Raw genomic sequence first — 19,977 nt, 5'->3', positions numbered from 1 at the left:
AGGCTCCCATACAACACAAGGAAACCAAAGAACCACTTTTGTCAACTTTTCAGTTTGAGGTGATTCCCCAGTCGGTTAGTACCTCCAGCAGGCCTGACCTATAGATTTGGCCATCTTCCCTCTCCCACTCCTCCCTGTGCCTTCAGTTCACAACTCATCTATGCCTCCATCACAGGCAGGTCTGGGCAAAAAAGGGAAATGGAAATACATTTATACTCTTCTTTTAGGACAAATCTAGTAAATGTTAAATGACAAAGGGTTCAGGCTTTTGGCTAATCATTAAGAGAGAATCAAGATTGTCCATGACTTTCCTCTGCTGGGTGGGATGCTAAAGGAAATATTTCATCTAAAATATCAGAGAAAACTGGATTCAAATTCCAATTCCAAGCCTTAGTTTCTTCTTATGTAAAACAGAAGTGATTATTCAACTTAATACATTTCAATTCCTGCCTTTCCAGGAAGATTCGTTTTGGCTGTAGATCCTTTCCTGGCTTCACTCCTGCCCTCTAAGATTCAGATTCTACAAGAGTTCCCTCCCATTTCCTCTTTCCAGATCACTATAACCCAAGCTCTCAAGATTTGAGAACATCACAGTAGTAAAGCATGAGTGCTAATAGCTACTTTGTTGTTAAGTAGAAATCTAAAGAAGGGCTTGGAAACCCAAGTGATACAACAATATCTTTAGATAATTTAACAGACATTAAAAATCCTACTCCTGGGCTTCCCTGGTGGCGCAGTGGTTGAGAGTCCGCCTGCCGATGCAGGGGACACGGGTTCGTGCCCCGGTCCGGGAGGATCCCACATGCCGCGGAGCGGCTGGGCCCGTGAGCCATGGCCGCTGAGCCTGCGCGTCCGGAGCCTGTGCTCCGCAACGGGAGAGGCCACAACAGTGAGAGGCCCGCGTACCGAAAAAAAAAAAAAAAAAAAAAAAAAATCCTACTCCAGCTCACCTCACTCCTGGCATCAACAACTTCCACACTTCCACTCCTATCTAACCACAGCAAACAAATATGGTTGAGATCTTCAATGGCAGTGTCTGAGACATTTTCAGTCAAGGATATATAGTGTCCCTTTTAAGCTAAACCAGTGTCCCTGATTCCCTTCTCTCGCAACTCCTGAAAGATGTGCCTGTTTATACCTTCCTAATGTTCTGCCAGCAGCGTCACCATTCTGTATCTATCTGCTTTATACACATGTGGGTCTTGAGATGAACCTAGGGAATTCAGGCCGATTCAGCTGCCTCCCTTTCCACGCCTTTCAAGGGTGCTCGTTACCCTTACACCTTTCCCTTGCTCATTTCCTTCCCTCCAGCCCTCAGAAATTAGGTCTTCTCTCTACCTCAGAAGTATTCCAATAACCTGCTTCATGACAAATCTAACTTTATATTCCTTGAAAATACTTTAGATGCACACCATCTTTGTCCCTTCCTTGGCTTCCAGAAATATGGAAATATGACATGATCCTGGTCCCCCACCAATCTCTCCAGCTACGTGTTGGGCGCTTCTACTCAGTGACCACAGGCATTGTCCAGGGCTCCATCTGGCTCCTCTCTCCATGCTGCATGGTCTGGGTGGTTTAACTATTCCATGGTTTAACTTCATTCCATGGTTTAACTATTAACCACTATGCAGACAACTCTCAAGTTCTATCCAGACTTCAGCTCTTACCCAAGTTTCAGTCTCCTATCTCCAACTAGTAACTAAGCATTTGTTTTTCGATATCTCACTATATGGGACTTAACTTCTCCTCAAAAATGCGTTTTCCTATTAACCTTTCTATTTCCGTCAATGAGATCCCCCCACCCCCGCCCCAACCCAGTATACAACATCGTTAAATTTTCCAGCCAGTAGAATGCAGTTATTCTCAGTTCTATAGATTCTTTCCTGTGCATCTCACAACTAAGACTAGGTGGTTATGTAAATGAGACAGAGGGGTAGAACTCCACTGAACACCAGAACTATTTCAACAGTTTAACTTATCCCCTTGCTTGCAGACTATCCCCTTTTCAAACTACACTACACACCAATGGATCATCTCTGTAAAACATTAATTTCATCATGCTATTGCCCTAATTACATATCTGCAGGCCTATGAGATAAGATCCAAATGGCTCCCTTATCCTACCAGGGCTCCAGCCCCTGTGATCTAGCTTTCCATCCTGTTTGTTACTCCCCACCCCGGGAAGCCTGATCCTGACCAGCCCCTCTAAGTGTCATCCACACTGCATCCCACCCCCACCGAGCCTCTGCTCAGGCTGTACTTTCCTTTCCAACCACCCCAATACATCCATACCTAGTTCATTCTAACTAAACTTCTGCCATGATGTCTTCCCTCTACTATTTAGACATAAATGGATCACTGAGTTCACCAAGCCCTGATAGCACTCACTGTAACATTCAGGCACACATTCTTCCATCTATTTTACTAATGAAACAGAGGAGGATCCTTGAGGGTTGCAAGCATGTCATACTCAGACTCACCAACTTAAGAGCTCAGATTACCTCAGAAGTCATCAAAGTTCAACCCTTGTCTAATGCGTATTCTGCCTCCTATATGACAACCACAGCAAACAGGGTGCCAGGTTTTACAGGTAAGACAGGGAACTTACCTACTTTTCTTTTTCTTTTTAAAATATCCTCAATACTCCAGATCACAAAGGAACTTGTATGTCACACTTGGGCTTAAACCTATAGGCAACAAGTACCCAGAGGTTTTAGAACAATAGTGTAACTTGCCAAGTTTGATTTTTTAAGATGATCACTCTGGTGATTATGTTGAGGACAGACTTGGAAGGAAAAGAAACAGGTCAGGACTCTGTAGCAAAACACCTGGTGAGAGAGAATGGGGGCCTGAAAGAAAGGCAACGAGGAAGGACAAGGGATTTAAAAGCCATTTCTGAGGTAGACTAGGATTTGGTGAACAACTTATACAAGGGATCCAGCAATCAGTGCCACAGAGCTGAGAGCTCCCAGGGTGTGCTGGCAACGCAAGGGCTGCCCTAACCTCTGAATAAACTGCAGGGGGCACAGCTGCAGGCAGTCTGTCTCTCCCAAGGTCTCCCCTCCTTCATTTTCAACCCGCAGTCTTCCCTCCAGATCATCAAGAGGCAAACGACAGTGTAAGTCACCACCACTATTATTCAAGTTGCCACTGTGGCTTCCAAGTCTAGTCATTTTTTTCTTCCCTTTTCAAAGGACTACCAAAGCTCATTGTTATTCAAGTATGGTCTTTAGAACTACAGCACCACCTGAGAGCTTCTTAGAAATGCAAATTCTTGGGTCCTACCCCACAACTACTGAATCAGAATCTCTCTGGGTAGAGGTCAGTAATCTTGTTCTAATTGATCTCCAGATGATTCCTAATGCATGCTGAAGTTTGAGAAGCAGTGATATAGCTAACCTCTACCAGATCAAGGCTTTTAATCCTATATCCATTTTGCACCACTGAATGGAAACTCTATCCCAGGTACACTTTCAAGACTAACATGTAAATTTACAAATGTGCTGCAGTAAGAAAAATTTGGGAAGCAGTCATTACTCCAAGGAAACCACATACACTTGAATGAATCACTTAAATAGAAGCTTTTCAAGATGCAACTCCAAGTCATTCTCAAAAATGACTATAATCAAAAGTCAGAAACCAATTTACAGATGACTCCCTTACAGATTTTGACCCAAAATAAAGAAAACTGAAGACTTAACGAAACACCTAGAGGTTTGCTCACCCACCCCTTACAAGAACCTTCTTTCTTTCTTTTATTTTTTTTGGCTGCACCATGTGGCATGCAGGATCTTACTTCCCCTGACCAGGGATTGAACCATGCCCCCTGCAATGGAAGCACTGAGTCTTGACCACTGGACCGCCAGCAGGGAAGTCCCAAGAACCTTCTTAACATAAGGTGAAGTGGTAGCTATAAGATAATGACAAACCCCAACCCCATTTCTTCCTAAGGCCACTGTCAGGAAGCACAAATAAATTAATCTATCCTCTAAAATGAAGTTTGGGCATTCCCATATCAGTCTGTGATAACAGCTTTGCACTAGCAGTGAAAACAACAATCTGGTAATATGGTCACGCTGTCCCCTGTCAGCCATACACTTTTTGGATGATCAATGAACCTGCTCAGGTTTATTTGTTCAATGAGTTGGAACCTACTATATGCCAGGCACTATGATGGCATTGAGCAAGACAAAGCAAGTCTACCCTCACTAAGCTTGGAATAAGTAACTGAAATTACCCTTGAGATAAGCACTGACAAGAAGCATGGGCACTAAGATGGTCTATTACAGTAAAGGAACCTGACATAGTTTGGACTAGTGGATCTCTACAGGGGCTGTAAATCAGAATCACCCAGGACAGCTTCTAAGCATACCAAAGCCCAAGCCTCACCCCATATCAAACAAATCAGAACTCTGTGAACCCTGGCCATTGGTTTTAAAGATCATTTGCTTCCCAGGTAATTCTAACATGCAGCCAAGGTAGAGAACCACTGGTTTTGGGTATAATGCGATACGTGTTATGGGCACAGAGGTCAATAATACAATGCCTACCCTCCAAGAGCTTTCTGTCTAGTGGAAAAGATCCAGCAACGTAGAAGTATCAGCAAAATACTCTAGCAAGATGGAGCAAAAAACCCTCAGATACAGGATAGTGCTTCTCTGGGCACAAGGGTAGGGAAGTGATCCCACTGGGCTATATAAGGTGCTTTTACCTGTTCCAGCAAGGTTTGGTTTCTAAAGATGGGTACTCAGGCAACTAATTATTTTTTATACCTTTTCATATATCTTAAATATTGCAGGCTTTTAAAATAATAAAATAAAAACTACCTTTAGGGACTTCGCTGGTGGCACAGTGGTTAAGACTCTGTGCTCCCAATGCAGGGGGTCCAGATTCGATCCCTGGTCAGGGAACTAGATCTCACATGCATGCTGCAACTAAGAGTTCACCTGCCACAACGAAGGAGCCTGCCTGCCGCAACTAAGACCCAGCACAACCTAATTAATAATTAATTAAAAAAACGGTCTTAAGTCAGTGAAGGCATCATAGAAGTTATTTACGCTGATTTTTTTTTTTTTTTTTTTTTTTTTTTTTTGCCGTACGCGGGCCTCTCACTGTCGTGGTCTCTCCCGTTGCGGAGCACAGGCTCCAGATGCGCAGGCTCCGCTGCCATGGCTCATGGGCCCAGCCGCTCCGCGGCACATGGGATCCTCCCAGACCGGGACACGAACCCGCGTCCCCTGCATTGGCAGGCGGACTCTCAACCACTGCGCCACCAGGGAAGCCCCTTAAGCTGAGTTTTGAAGCTTGATTAGGAAGGAGTTTTCTGAGGAAATGATCTTGAAGATGTAGTCTGAAATATGAACGGGAAAAGTTAGGAGGAAAAGTGTATTAGGCAAAGGGAAGATTGTGTGCAAGGGGCTGGAAGCAGAAAAGGCATGGGGCCTTACAGAAACTGAGAGGGCAGAGAGCAAAAAAGGATGAAGCAGAGGTTCTCAAAGTGCCATCCTTGGTCTAGCAGCATCAAGAATTTGTTAGAAATGCAAATTCTGAGACCTCACTCCAGACCTACTAAATCAGAAAGGGAGGGCGGGGAGGGGGGCGGAGAATAGCCTTTGTAATAATAAGGATTTTGGATTTTATTCTAAGATTAATGAAAAATAATTGAGAGGTTTTAATAGAGGGATAACATAATCAGGATAATAGTAGCTAAATGGTTTGGCATTAATAGCTGAGCAAAAACTCCTCAAAATCTAATTTTTGTAATAATCAGGATCAGAAACCATACTGAGCCTTTAAGTCAAGGGTCACAATCCTAATGCCTTTAGGGCTAAGCCAGAAAGGCGAATGATTGAAAAGAGGGATGTGGAACACTGATGGGGCTGCACAGCATCTGCTCTGGAGCCAAACAAACACGTGCTGAGTGGAGGGATTCACTGGCGAACTTAGGGCTCCCTTAACACACCTGCTGAAGAAAGGAGTGGGCCCCTTGCAGGGAATCCAGCCTTCTCCCTTCTTCAGATGTGACTATTTCCCCAGCCTGGCTAGGCAAATCTGGCATCAAACCAAAATTTCGAAGAGTAAACCACCTTTTGTTTCTTTGTCCAAGTAGCAGAGGGATAAAAAGCAATTCAACAAACAAGATGCCAATAACCCAGCCTGCTCACCTCTCACACGGAGTTTCTACTACAAAGCAAATGACCCATTTGTATGAATCTACAGTAGAAGCCTGAACTTGGGAATGCTCCTTGTGATAGGCTAACCCAGGAACAACCCTCTCCTGGGCCCAAGAGGCTACCAGTGTCTTCACTTCAGAAGGTCAAATCAAGCTCTTGGATTCAACAGTATAAGGCCCTCAACCCTCAAAAGACACACAACATGTTTGTATGCTAGGTTTCTCAGGACTAAAAGCTATCAAATACAGTCCAATCAAAAGGTCACTAGAAACAAGCAGAAACTTTTTGATGAGGAGCAACTTACAGCACTGGTAGAAATCCACCGATCTGGATTCTTGCCACAATATTGTGTACCTCACCCAGATTTAGCTACAGACCATAGATGATGAGGGAGTGGTTACACAGTTCTGACTGAATCAGGTTAAAAAGCACATTCCAGTGAAGTTCAGGATGCAGAAAAGGATTGCAACAGACATTAATGAGAAGGGAACAAAGAGTGATTGCCTTATTCAGACACTTCCTCCCCCAATTCCTCAGCTGAGAAAGTCAACAGTCTCCGAAGTCCCATCTGACAATAGCTATTCATCCTGGCCTGGGAAGCCTGAATTACAGGTGCTGAGAGACTCCACAGACCTTGCCCTACTAAGGTTATGGTTCAGAGATCTTCAAGGGAAGCCATGGAGGCTTCACGATGAAGTGAGTTCCTGCCTCCCACCTATTCCTTAAAGATCCCAAAACCATTTTCCCCAAAGTCAGAATAAATGAAGAGACAAGCTTCAAATCCAAGTAGAATCAAAATTTCAAAAGAATCTTATTTGCACCTGTGGCTGAACTTCCATTTCCTAAACTGAAGCCAGATTTGTAATGGCAGGTTTGCTACCTGCAGTCTTACTAGATTTCAGAACATCCCATTTTATTCCTGTGCCCAGCCTAAGTGACTTGCCTACGTGTACTGGCAGAGCTAAGACGAAAGGTAAATGTTCCCAGAACCAGCCTACTATTTAATAGTTGGTGTTAACTGCCTTTGAGTATCAAGTATAGTCCCTCTAAGATGATGATGATAACAGCTGACATTTATGGAGCACCTACAAGCACCAGTACTCTCTTTATATAAACTTATTTAATATTAACCTCTCCATGAAGTGGGTACTTAAGAGTTTCATTTTACGGATGCAAAAACTAAGGCACGGAGAGGTTAAGTGACTTGCTCAAGGATCCAGAGTTAGCGGCAGAGTCAAAATGCACACCCAGGAACTCTGAGTGTAGAGCCCAAGCTCTAAATCAGCAAACCACACTGTCTTTCTCAGGATACTGTCAGTCCATTCTACAAACACTAACCAAGCATCTGGGCACCAAAAACTCTACTAGACGAAAGCACCTATTCACACAAAACAACAACTAGCAAATCTGCTTTTACTCCGCCATGCTCAAGGTGACAATCCATGCTGAATGCACCCCAGATCCTACCTCCCAGCTTACCGCTCAGACAAACACCTAAAAATCAAGCCCTCAAAAGTAAGATGAACAAACAAAAAAACTTTAAAACAGTGTTTAGATCTCTAAACAGAGATCACACACATATTCCTCCCTGGGCAGGCAACCAAAACAGACATTCTATAAGGTCAGTCCATAAATTCCTATTCAGAATTTTGAGCCTGAATTCAAGGAATAGCTCATCATTCATTTAGCTCAATACCACCAAAACATCCAATCAGAAACTGGTTTTCTTTGCTTTTCTCTCTGCCCCCATCATCTTTTAGAGGGTGGCAGAAATACTCACAGGCAAGCTTGAAGGTCTTGACTGAAGACTCAGGTTCATATCTTCTTGCCCTCCCTTACTGGAGGTCATTGAGGGGGCTGAGGACGCCTGAGACCCAAATGAATCTTGAGATAACTCCTAAAACAAGAAAAACAAAAGCTGTGAGAGCTTGGTATTGATAAACCAGGCAAGCTTGCTTCATGATGAAAGGCCTATGGGACTCTCTTCAACAGGGGAAGCTAGGTGTGAGAGACTGCCCAATCACACACAATATTACCCAAAGGCAGAAAAAAACAAGCTGTGGCTCTTAAGAATGTCAACAGTGGACATAAGACTCTCTGATGGCACTCCTGACCATTTATCACCACCCACAGAACGCTGTTACTTGGGGATAAATGCTAAAGTCTAGCTAACTACAAGTTATATCTATCAAGGAATGAGACCACCTGATTCAAAAACACCAACAAAAAACTCACGCTAGGACCTCTGCATTAAAATGAGTACTGCTTCCTTTAAAGATATTTATTCCAACAATGCCATCAATGCACAAAATCTTTAATGGACCTGTCATCACTCAGTCATTCTCCTCTTTCTGCTCCTTAAAGAATAAAGCCCAAATTGTTATTTAGACTTTATCACCTACCTTGTTCATAGACATGGCTACAGATGAATTTTAGCTATTTCCCAAAATCAAATCCACTCTCAAAAAAATAAAGAGATTTGCTACCACTGAGACTATTCTAAAGAATGTGATGTCAGCTCTGACAGCAGTTTCAAATGAAGGGCTCCAAAATATTTTGAGCAATAGCAGAATGGAATGGCAGTTGGATGAATGTACAGTACAGCCTCCCAAAGCGACTGTTTTTAAAAAGACCAAACTAACTTGGATGCTCAAGTTCTGAATTCTGAGTTAAAAAAGAAGAAAAAGAAAAAAAAAAAAATCAGTCCCATTACCTTTATCTCTTTTCTGCCTATGCAACTCTCCACTGCCCTATTTCATGAGTATGGAGAGCTACAGGTTTTTATGCAGTTATATCTTTATTAGTTTCAATTAGAGAACCAATTTTGTAAGGCAAAGTTCTCATGACACCAGCCCCCAAAGTCTGCGGTCACACGCAGGGAAGGGCATGAGGAAGGGGCCTCTTACCTGTGGTGGAGGGAAGCGCTGCTGAGAATAGGCAGTTTGCTGTGACTGCTGAGACTGGGGCTGAGGGTACGCAGCCTGCTGGGAAAGCGTCGAGGATGCTGGCTGCTGAGGTGGCGGCTGCTGGTAAGGAGACTGTGCCTGCGGCTGTGAGTAGGGGGGCTGGCTCTGGGGGTGCTGCTGGGTGGTGGACTGCTGGGTGGGGTACGGGGTTGGGGACTGCTGATGGGGGGGCTGGGATGGCTGCTGGGAATACGGAGGCTGAGAGGACTGGAGCTGCGGTGGCTGAGACTGAGGCTGCTGCTGATATGAAGGCTGGGCGTGAGGGGTCTGGGATGGTGGCTGCTGGGAGTAGGGCTGCTGCTGCTGCTGGGGGTGAGGGCTTTGCTGGTTGTAATATGGAGCCTGGCCCTGCTGACCATACCCGCTGGGGCCTGGCTGTCCATAAGGTGGAATCTGTAAAAGGAAAGGATACTTTTAGCACTGACCCTTCTGGATGAAGAAAGATGATTATGTCAGAAGCCATGCCCTGAAGATGGGTATACAAAGCTGGCAAGCCAAGCCTCACATTTAGAAAGCCCAGGGTTTTTCTACCAACCCTGTTAAACTGAGCCAGGAAGGACAGCCAGGCTGGGTTCCTAGTTGGTTTGTTCTTAAGTGGATCACATTCATTCGCAGAAAATTCACACTATTTAATAAAAATATGGTCAACTTACAAGAGTTCAAGAACAGCTGTTTTCACCAATGAGTCTACTCTTTTTATCATGACCTAGACTGTTTTTATAAGCGCTAGGAATCTGTATCCTAGCCACAACGAAGAGTCAAGAGCAGCCTGGCTCAGCCGACTGAAAACCTAGGGTTTAGTAAGCCAGATGGTATGCCAATCACTAAACTACCCTGGTTCTCTTTTTCATTTAGTCTTCATTCAAAAAGTATCTGACAGCCTACTTGCTTACTTGTACCAGGCACTACTCTAGGCACCGGGGATATATCTGGCAAGGAGGGGGGAAAAAAAAGACCAATAATATCCTTCCCAACTCTCCTCCATTTTCTCATTGAAAAAAAAAAGTGATTTTATATAAGGGCATACTTTGCTTTCAAGTCTTAGAAGTAAAGTTACGTCTTATATTCTATCCCTCACCATTTTCAGTATGAATACCATTCACATATAAATGGTAGAAAATGCTGTCAAAACAAAAAATGGCAATAAAAAGATGATGGTGCGGATGGTCAGATAAAAGGAGATGAGTAAAATCTTAACATCTGCAATAGCACTGTTAGCATCTTTACTGTTCAATCCTCCCTTTTCCTGCTACTCCCAGTCCCTTCTAAACATTCACTTTAAACCAGACAGCTGTATGTTGAAGGCCTTGAGAACATGAAGGGCCTCTTCTCTCCCCAGGGCACATGGTATGAGCGGTTTTTCTTGGTAGCAGTGGATTGATTGGTGCTCAGCCACTGCCTTTTTCTTTCTTCCCACTTCCTTCAGAGATCGCCATTCAGTGGGTACAAGCAGGCCAGCCAGGTCAAAGAAGACAGATACGTATAGCAGGTGGCCAGGGAGCAGTTTTCCTTCAAGCATACATGCGATGGTGACCACAACCTTGGCCTTGTACATAGCACAGTGAAACTAACTGAGTCAGTTGGCCTATATTCCTTTCAAGAGGTTTGGAAGCCAAAGACACATTCTTTTTTTTTTTTTTTTTTTTTCAAAGACACATTCTGATTCTATAGCTGAAGACCAGATCTTGGACAGCAACAAGGATTGAGGTAATCGGAGTCAACATCTACCTGCTGTGCATAAGAGAGGCCGCCCATGGTACTCTGCGCTCGGCCCTGCATGGTCATCGGGTACCGCTGCGGGGTCTGGGACCCATATGGCTGCCCTGGGTACCCATGTCCTTGCTGCGGTCCTGATGGAGGTCCCTGTTGTTGCGAGTATGGGTTAGTCCCGCCATATGGCTGAGGTCTCATCTTGCCCATCTGATCCATTGGACTGGATGGCTACAAAATAAAGAGCATTTCATTAACCTGAAGCTTTGATGTCCTCTAGCCAATATGAACACAAACCTTGGCATACAGGTCTGTATGCCACAAAGGAAAACAGTTACTATGAAATAAAGTAATGGTATAGACCCAATAACCCTTGAGCAAGTCATGTAACCTTCCTCAGAACCTTGATTTTGTCATATGTAAAATGGAAACACCACCAGTTTGTGAAAGCATCTTCTAAGCTATATACTACTTTATAAGTGTGGTACTACTTGAGATCCAAGGAACGGGCCAGGTGTGGAGCAATGAATACACGTACTCTATGGTACAGAAAAATGAGAACAAAGGCCCTTCAGTTGGGAGGGGATGGTGCTGCTATACTCTGCCATGATCCTGTTCAATAACACCAGAACTGATGCTTTAATACTGTGGTAGGGAATTCAAATACACAAGCCTCTAGATGTTTTTATTCTTTAAACAGTGGAAACTTATTTCCTTGCACATCCAGAGCCCATTTGTGCTATGGCACGAGGACTTAAATTTATGCTTTCTTCCAACTGGGTATCATAGCTAAGTTACAGTTGTTGAGGGAATTGTGACCCCGAATTTATTTAGAGCCTTGTACAACTCAACTGAAAAGTTCACCTCCTTTAATATTCAAGAGCTTGAGGGTGTAAGGCAGGTAGAGAGTATGTCTCTCTAAAAAACAAGATGCAGAGGTACCAATAATGGAACCTCAAAGCTCATAGGTATTTGGCTACAAACATAATTTCCAGCTCTTTGTGGTGCAACAGGATCAGTCAACTCATTCACTTTCTGACATAATTTTATCTTACTGGAGCTACGTAGAACAGAGGCCCAGCACACTTTCCCCTCCCAGAGATGCCTACCTATATCTATTGGTGGTGAGAAGGGAAGGAGTATCTCTAAGCACTTAAATAGATACACCCAAGTTGCCAAGTAGGCCTGCACCTGACGTAAAACCTGAAAACTGAATCTTAAATTGGGGGTGGGGAGTAGGTATTAAGGAATTCAGTGGTTCTCAAACTTCAGAATGCATCAGAATCACCCGGAGGGCTTGTTAAAATGCACACTGCTGGGACCCATCCCCAGGGTACGATTCTGTAGGTTCAGGGGTGGGCTTAAGATATGCATTTATAGCAGTTCCCAGGTGATACTGATGCTGCTGGTCCAGGGACCACCATACTTTTAAGAACCACTGGCCTAGATAACACCTAGGGTCCCTTCTGGTTCTATTATTCTATAATTAATAAATTATTCTAATATATTTTTTTTGCAGCACACTACCTAAGTGTTTTATAATAATGAAGAAGTCGAGCTGTCGTGAGGAAAATGGATAAGATAAAAAGCCACAGAGACTATTCTTCTAAATACTAACCGAAAAAAAGCAGAAACGAAGTTCTCTCTTAGGCTGCAGCTGAAATCTCACCTTAAAAGGTTAACACTGAAACCTCCCAAGTTTCCAAACTACGAGAATCATAGTAAAACCGTGTCCCAAATCACTACTACATGTCAATATTATTAAAGTGCTATTTCCAACAATCATAACTAAACAATTTTCGCCCAGACCTGCCTCTGTATCAGAAGCTCCAATAACATTCCCGATCATAACTTTGGAGCCACGTGGATTCTTTTGAGCCTGTTTAGGAAGTTCAAATTCAACAACCAAACTAGTGAGTAATAAATAGCATGTGGTCTTCCCCAGATACACCTGGCAATGGAGCCAAAACATCACCATTCTCTCCTACAAAGAGCTCAGGGGCTTACACAGCCACATCATGCCGCAAATAACAAGGAGATCCTCATCTTATCCTAGACTGCAGCTGCTGTCCACGTGGCCCCCAGGTGAAGAGACTACATTTGCTGAACAGAGACCAGCCCACTCTGGGTATCTCTGTCAGTCTAGATCTCCTCAACACACAAGGGGCAGTCATTACCATGGTTACTACGGAGCTTCTAGAGCAGCAGCTATTAACCACAGCTACCGATCAGATGTGAGAAGCTGCACAAATGCCTGGGCCTCTCCCTAGAGATTCCAATTTAGCGAGTCTAGAAAGGCTTGGCTCCCTCCCCCTAAACCCCTTAAGATCCTTGGATGATTCGTGTGTCGGGGGAGGGGGCAATGCATGGCTTGTGGGATCTTAGTTCTTAGTTCCCCAACCAGGGATTGAACCCAGGCCACGGCAGTGAAAGCGCCAAGTCCTAACCACTGGACTGCCAGGAAATTCCCTAGTTCTAACATATATTACTAGCTGAGAACCAGTGATCTAGAGAAACACTGCCCAATAAAATTTTCTGTGTTGTATGACTATTAAGTACTTGAAATATGCCTAGTGTGACTGAGGAACTGAATTCTTTTTATTTACTTTAAATTCAAATAACCACATGTAGCTGGTGGTTATATTGGATTGCACAGTTCTAGAGCAATACTCACAAATCATTTTCACCTCTCCCTGCTCAACAACAGCCCCAAACTTCCTACCTACTACATCATGTACAGTAACAAATAGAAAGAGCAAAGAAAGTAATAAATCGACAGACTTGGGTTCAACTCCTAACTCTTGTCACTGACCTTGAGCACATCAATTCTTTAACTAAAATGCACATAACTGGGGCTTCCCAGGTGACGCAGTGGTTAAGAATCCACCTGCCAATGCAGGGGACACGGGTTCGAGCCCTGGTCCAGGAAGATCCCACATGCTGCGGAGCAACTAAGCCCGTGCATCACAACTACTGAGCCTGTGCTCTAGAGCCCATGTACCACAACTACTGAAGCCCGCGCGCCTAGAGCCCGTGCTCCGCAACAAGAGAAGCCTGCGCACCGCGACGAAGAGTAGCTCCCACTCACCGCAACCAGAGAAGGCCCACGTGCACCATCAAAGACCCAACACAGCCAAAAAACAAAAACAAAAAAAACATAAAACGCACATAACACACTTCACACAGTGCCTGGTACTTAAACACCCAATGAATAGTAGCTATTATCAATTATGATAAATAGTGCTTCTGCCTGGCTCTCAAATGGGCCACAGCGCTCCAGTTCTACGCATTTTTCAGCCTCATGCCAGACTTCCCACATGTCCAGCTCTGCGCAATAGTACCCTGCCCTGCCCTCCTGTCCACAATGGCTTCCACCAGCAGAAACCCAACCCTTCAACATGAAGCCACTTCCCACTTCTTTAGCACATTCTGTTCTTTCACACTTCTAAATGTCCTATTGTAAAATCAGTCAGAATCATAGGTTTAGCACTTAGTTGTCCAGCTAACTGACTGCATCTCTCGAGACTAAGTTCTCAGAAATCGGAGATCAGGTATTTTATCTTCAAAGTCCCCCGAAAGACCCCAAGTGCAGAACTAGGGCTCAGGAACTTCACTGTGCCAGGCTGCCCTACTTTAAGAAGTGGGTAGGGGATACTATGGGAAGAAAGCCTAGATTAAACCACCTAGCCAAAGGGCCAGGGACACCCCTAAACCCTAAACCAGGTTATGACTTTGAGGGCAGAAAAAAATGGGGACTGAACTGAAAAAGCAAAGGGGAGGGTAGAACAAACAGTCAAGGAAGAATGAGCACACCTCTGAGGAGACTCTTAAGTGCCATCCTTAAGTGCCTCTCTCCTATAACCAGAGAGGTCTTCAAACCACACAGGCATCCACAAACACACTGCTTAAAAACAAAAGGCTAAAGGCAAGTTACTCCCCCCTACCCACCACCCCCGCCCCATGTCTCACATCAGGGTGCCTGCACTCCCAATTGAGGACAGCTACTAAAGGGTTCAAGGATTCTTCCATTACTTTAGAAACTCCTTGCAGACTAAAAATAAACGCAAGTTAAAAAAAATTCTTATTCTAAAAAATGAAATTAAGACATTTCCCTTTCCTGGACATCAGATTTCTGACCCCTTCTCTTCACTAAAGGGTTATAATAAACGGAATACACAGCTTAGCAACTAAAATATATTCAGTTCAACCAGATTAATCTGGTCTCATGTCAAAGTTAAACATCTGCTCATATCAGAAGGGGAGGTAGGCAGGGACTGAACTCACACTTCTGACATTTAAAACCATTGTGAAAGATTTGTGATTTGCAGTTATAGATGAAATGTCATCTTCCAATCTTTCATAACAGAGGAGGGGCCTTAAATCTTCACTAATCAGTTTTTTTGGAAAGTAGCAATTTCAGCTGAGAAAAATGCCTACTACATACAAGATAGAAAAACCAGTATCAGCAGTCTGCAGGCACCAAGGAAGAGGCAGAGGATGGGAAACACCAAAGAGCCAGAGATTCCTCTCTGGGAAAGACAGAGAGGAAATCCCTTCAATGGGAAACCACAGGAGTAGATTACTGTGATTACACTTCAAAAGCAAAGGCTCTGCCACAAAGACACATAATTGAGAGGAAAATGCTGCCCCCTTGATCAGGGCAGTCGGGCCCCCTGCTATATACTCTCCTACATTCATAAAAAATAAAAATAAAAAAGAGGAAAAGAGCCATAAGAAAACCCCCATCTCTATTCACCACTTATCTCCTTCCAGATCACTGGACGTCTTACAAACTGCCTGCCAAATGAAATGCATCAAAAGTTGTAGTTTCCCTACGCATCAAAGGCAAGGATGCCTAGCAGGCTGGTCCCTTTGAATATATTCAGAACAAACAGCTTACAGACTAACCACTTGCACAGAGTTTCCCTGCTCTAAGCAAACGGAATTAAAAGCCCCTCCAGATCAGAGGGCTAATGGAATCCCTTACAACTTCTTATTGCACCAAGGAAAGCCATAACGACCTAAGGGGTTGCTGAGATATAACACACTGGACTTCAAATTCTCCAACTTCTGATCACAACTGATTGAGAAGAGAGCAGAGAAGGCGGGGCCAGGGACTCCAAAGTGAGAGATACTGTTCACCAAAATGCACCACACCACATGCAGTGGCACCAGGAAAGAGAAACTTCTTAATTTTCTTGAAATAAAAGTCCAACTGAGGAAAGTTCCAGGCTTCAGTCCCAATCCAAAGATGCAGAAAGGAAGTGACTGTGTAGCAAACCAAAGGAACCAGATTTGGTACCCAAGGACCAGCAAGAACATGACTGGAGAGAGATGGACTGGGCTGCCAAAAATGTGTCCATCAGAAAGCAGAAGTCTTGACTACCACTTGTCCTGTCACCCTAAATGCCAACTAGTTGAGGCTAGTAGAAACCTAGAATATTATTTCTTACTCACTGCGCTTTCAATTTATTCCTGGCCAGATTTGTTGTATGACTTTTAATAACAACAATAAAAAAAAGCATTCCTGGCTCTTTAACCAAAAGAACCACCTAATTGATTCCCACAGTAATTAACCTGCATTTTACCTCAGAGAGCGGTAGTTAAGGAAGTCGGCACTGCTATTTATAACTCATCTCAAATTGAGGGCAGACTGCCTAAAATCTAACACATCCCAGCTGTACTCCTGTTTGAACTGGGGCCAAGGGAATTTTTTAAAGCAATCTTGGCACCGAATGAATGACACCAACAGTATGAGAGCTCGAGCGGTTGTGTTGTGGTGACGTAGCACTGGAGGTGGAATGGGAGGGGGCCAGTGTACTGTGATCCCTCTCGTGCACGCCTGCTGCTTGCTGAGTCCCAGTACAGTAAGCTGGGAACCGCCCACTGAGAGCCAAACACAGGAAAAGGCTTTTCCTGTGGAACGCCTTGAAGTGAGAAACACATGGCTAATCTGCATAAACGCGAAGCCACACCACCCCTGCCAGGAAGGTTAGTGCTCGTAATCTCTGGCCATGAAGCTGGCTGCCTGGGAGGACTTGGACTGGCGCCTGATAACCCAGAAAGAGCCGAAAGAACAGATGGGTAAGGACCCCGGCAGAAAACAGCCCCAGGTCACGTGACTCGCCACATGGCCCCGCCAGCACAAACTATTGTCTGGCTGTGGAGCTCCCATACAAAGGCACCCAGCCTTGGCTTCCTGTGATTACAGGGACAGGCGGCAGCTGTTGATCCAGTTTTCCTATGGGACGCTCCCCTACTGAGGAGCATTCCAGGGAGGGATAAATACAAACGTTAAGCCCTCTCCCAACCAACGTGCTCTCAGCTTCCCGCAAGCTCCACGTGGCCCCACACTCAGATCTGAGGAAGGACCGAGTAGATTCCATAGAGAGAACCACCCTTTGCACCCCGATACACGTGAGCTGACCAGCATAAATCATTCTCACAGTGCCCCCCTCCCCAGCCACACAGACATCTGTATCCTCATCCTGTTTTTTCTCACTCCTCCAGTACACTTCATGGCTTTGAAGACTGGTCTAGGGGCCCAACCCCAATCAAGGAAAAACTGCCCAGAAACCTGCATTTAGTTCTATCCCCAGACCCTGCCTCCTAAAATAAGGAGATTCCTTCCCTTCATTTTGTTTTGCATTTAAACAGTCATGTGCCCACTGTTTATGTGACCCAGGATAACAAGAGATTCTTCACTTCCTATTTGGCCTCACCAGAGACATCACTGATTTCCTGAAGCTATACCGATGATAAGAAAATAAAAATCTCTCATCAGATATACCAACACCTGACCCAGGAGATCAACCCACTCAGCCTATGTTTCTTATCATTCATAACCTGAGAATCACACCCCATTTTTCTACTTCACAAGAGACTGAAAACAATTCTTTCATTTTAGTTCTAGTTCATTCCAGTTCTCAACAAACTGGCCATATGCCTATGGTGAGAGAGGAATTACCAACAACTAGTTTACAACTACCACCTGAAAGAGACAGTTTTTTAAAAAATTCTTTCAACGTTCCATAAGTGTCCAAGTTGAATATAAATAAAAAACCCAAAGTCAATTAAAAGTTCTATCTACCCCATTCTGTTTACAGAAACGATTCTTGAAGATCAGGGCACATTCCCCTTTGCAGCCTTAAGTAAGAGCCCATTTCAAAGACATGACCTGAAGCATCAAGCTGACCGAACTCCTAGGAGGGGCTGCAACCTGACAACAGACTCAGGACCTTCCAACCCACACTGTCTCTAATGTGATAGAGAACAAGACAAGATGCCTGGCTCTCTCCCTGGCTCAGAGGTATTTAGGCTACTGTGCTCCATCTTTCCAGACCAGAAAATCAGAAAAAAACTCACTAAGGGTAGAAAAAAGAGACCAAAGGGGGAAAAGTCACTGAATCTTCCACAAAACTCAAATAAATTATGAGAGCCAACCGTAACAACCACCTCGCAGCTGTCCCCCAGAAGAGGCGTGACAGAAAAACCACAACCAGGTGGCTGGCATTTCTTTATTTCTTCGCTGGGTCCTGAAAGAGCTCTTCAAATAAAGCAAGTAGAGCATTAAAGTAATAAATTCCCCAACAAATGATGAAGTTCTTCTCATCCAGAGCACTTTCATTAGCCACCTTTCAAAGAGAAAGTGCTCTTCCAAAAATGATGATCCCTTTTTCGGAAGACCAAACTTAGCTAACCAATTTCTCCCAATTTCCAATGAATTACAAAAGCCTCTAAGAAAGACACATACCTTCTTGAGAAAGAATTCTTCAGGTACTACTGAAAACCCAGGTATATAATATATAAAACAGTAAGGCCCCAAGACAATGATTAAACAAGAATGAAATGCCATTTGATAAAATTAAACATCCCCTTGTTTACAACTTTTTAATCTCAAGAGTAAGACAGCATTACAACACGATGAAAAGAGTACACTAGACTAAGAGAATGCCTGAGTTTCAATCCCAGTTCTCTGACCAACTGGGGAGAGAGGGGTAGGCACTAATCAGGCTGTACCTAACCTCTTCAGCTACACACTTGAATCCCGCCCTCTAGATTCTGAATCAGCAGCTCTGGGATGGGGCCAGGAATCTCCTCAGGCAATTCTCATGTCCAGTCTGGGAGCATTTGGGCTGCATGGCCTCCCTCCAAATCTCCTCCCATCTCCAGCACAGAATGACCCTAGAACTCAGATGCACGTTCAGCTTCCTTAGCCAACCTATGGTCTGAAGAGGGCAGTGCCTGGCCAATAGAGAAAAACTAGGAACGGACCTCAGATTCCCAAATAAGCAGCATTCTCAACGCCAAGATTTCCCAAATTCTTATACTTAATCCCCGACTGTCTTGTTCACCTGACCACCTATTACTAACAATACTATATGCTTTACTTATTTACCTTGTTCACTGTCTGTATCCTAGACTAGAACACAAACTCCGGGAAGGTAGACATCCGTGTGTAAAACAAACTTTTCTACTTTAAAAGAGGAAAAGAAAGGGGACTGTGAAAGAGAAAGTGGAATTCTAGAGGTCTTGGCAATTCCTAACCTCTTTCATGCTGAGAGGAAATGCTTGGTTCAACACAGTTAAGTCCTAAGAGCTCTGCCTCCACAATGCCTTCAACTTCTCTGCCCCTCAGTTTCTACATCAACAGAATAGAGACGGCACTAGCAGCACCCTCAGGGTTGAATAAGTTAATACATTAAAACGAAACAAAACATTGTTCTTCAAACCAGCTGGACATGCTCCAGCCTCAGAGTCTTTGTATTCACTGATCTCTCCACCTGGAATACTCTTTCTTCTCTCAGGTATTAGTATAGCTCTCTCACATCAAATATCACTTCATTTTGGCCTCCCCTGGTGTACCCATTTAAGATTTCAATCCTGCACACTTCTTACAGTTGATCCCTGATTAACTTTGCTCCTGAGCACATATCACTAAGCATACTATATGCTAAAGTTTACTTATTTATCTTGTTTAAAGTCTATATCCTAGACTAGTATAAGCTACAAGGCTAGAATACAAGGTATGTGTCTGTGTTTGATTGCTATCTCCTCCAGCACCCAAAATGTTAGCTATTATCATCCTACACAAGTCCCAAATTTCTAAGCAATAAAGCTTAGAAACC

At 44.0% G+C, this 19,977-nt stretch overlaps 1 protein-coding gene across 2 annotated transcripts in view; it reads right to left on the bottom strand.

The window, feature by feature from the left end:
- Nucleotides 1-19,977, bottom strand: part of ARID1A (AT-rich interaction domain 1A) — a 70,470-nt gene that overhangs the window by 32,426 nt on the left and 18,067 nt on the right. For both annotated transcript variants that reach the window (XM_060017025.1, XM_060017019.1), the window contains exons 2-4: nt 10,868-11,080; nt 9,080-9,532; nt 7,954-8,070 (exon numbers count right to left, since the gene is read on the bottom strand). In XM_060017025.1, the coding sequence (XP_059873008.1) occupies nt 7,954-8,070; nt 9,080-9,532; nt 10,868-11,080 (783 nt within the window). The remainder of the gene's footprint in view (nt 1-7,953; nt 8,071-9,079; nt 9,533-10,867; nt 11,081-19,977) is intronic.

Source organism: Delphinus delphis, chromosome 1 (assembly GCF_949987515.2).
Source record: "Delphinus delphis chromosome 1, mDelDel1.2, whole genome shotgun sequence".
Classification (NCBI taxonomy): Eukaryota; Metazoa; Chordata; class Mammalia; order Artiodactyla; family Delphinidae; genus Delphinus; species Delphinus delphis.
The sequence above is the reverse complement of the archived record's forward strand: the minus strand, read 5'-3'. Positions and strand labels throughout refer to the sequence as shown.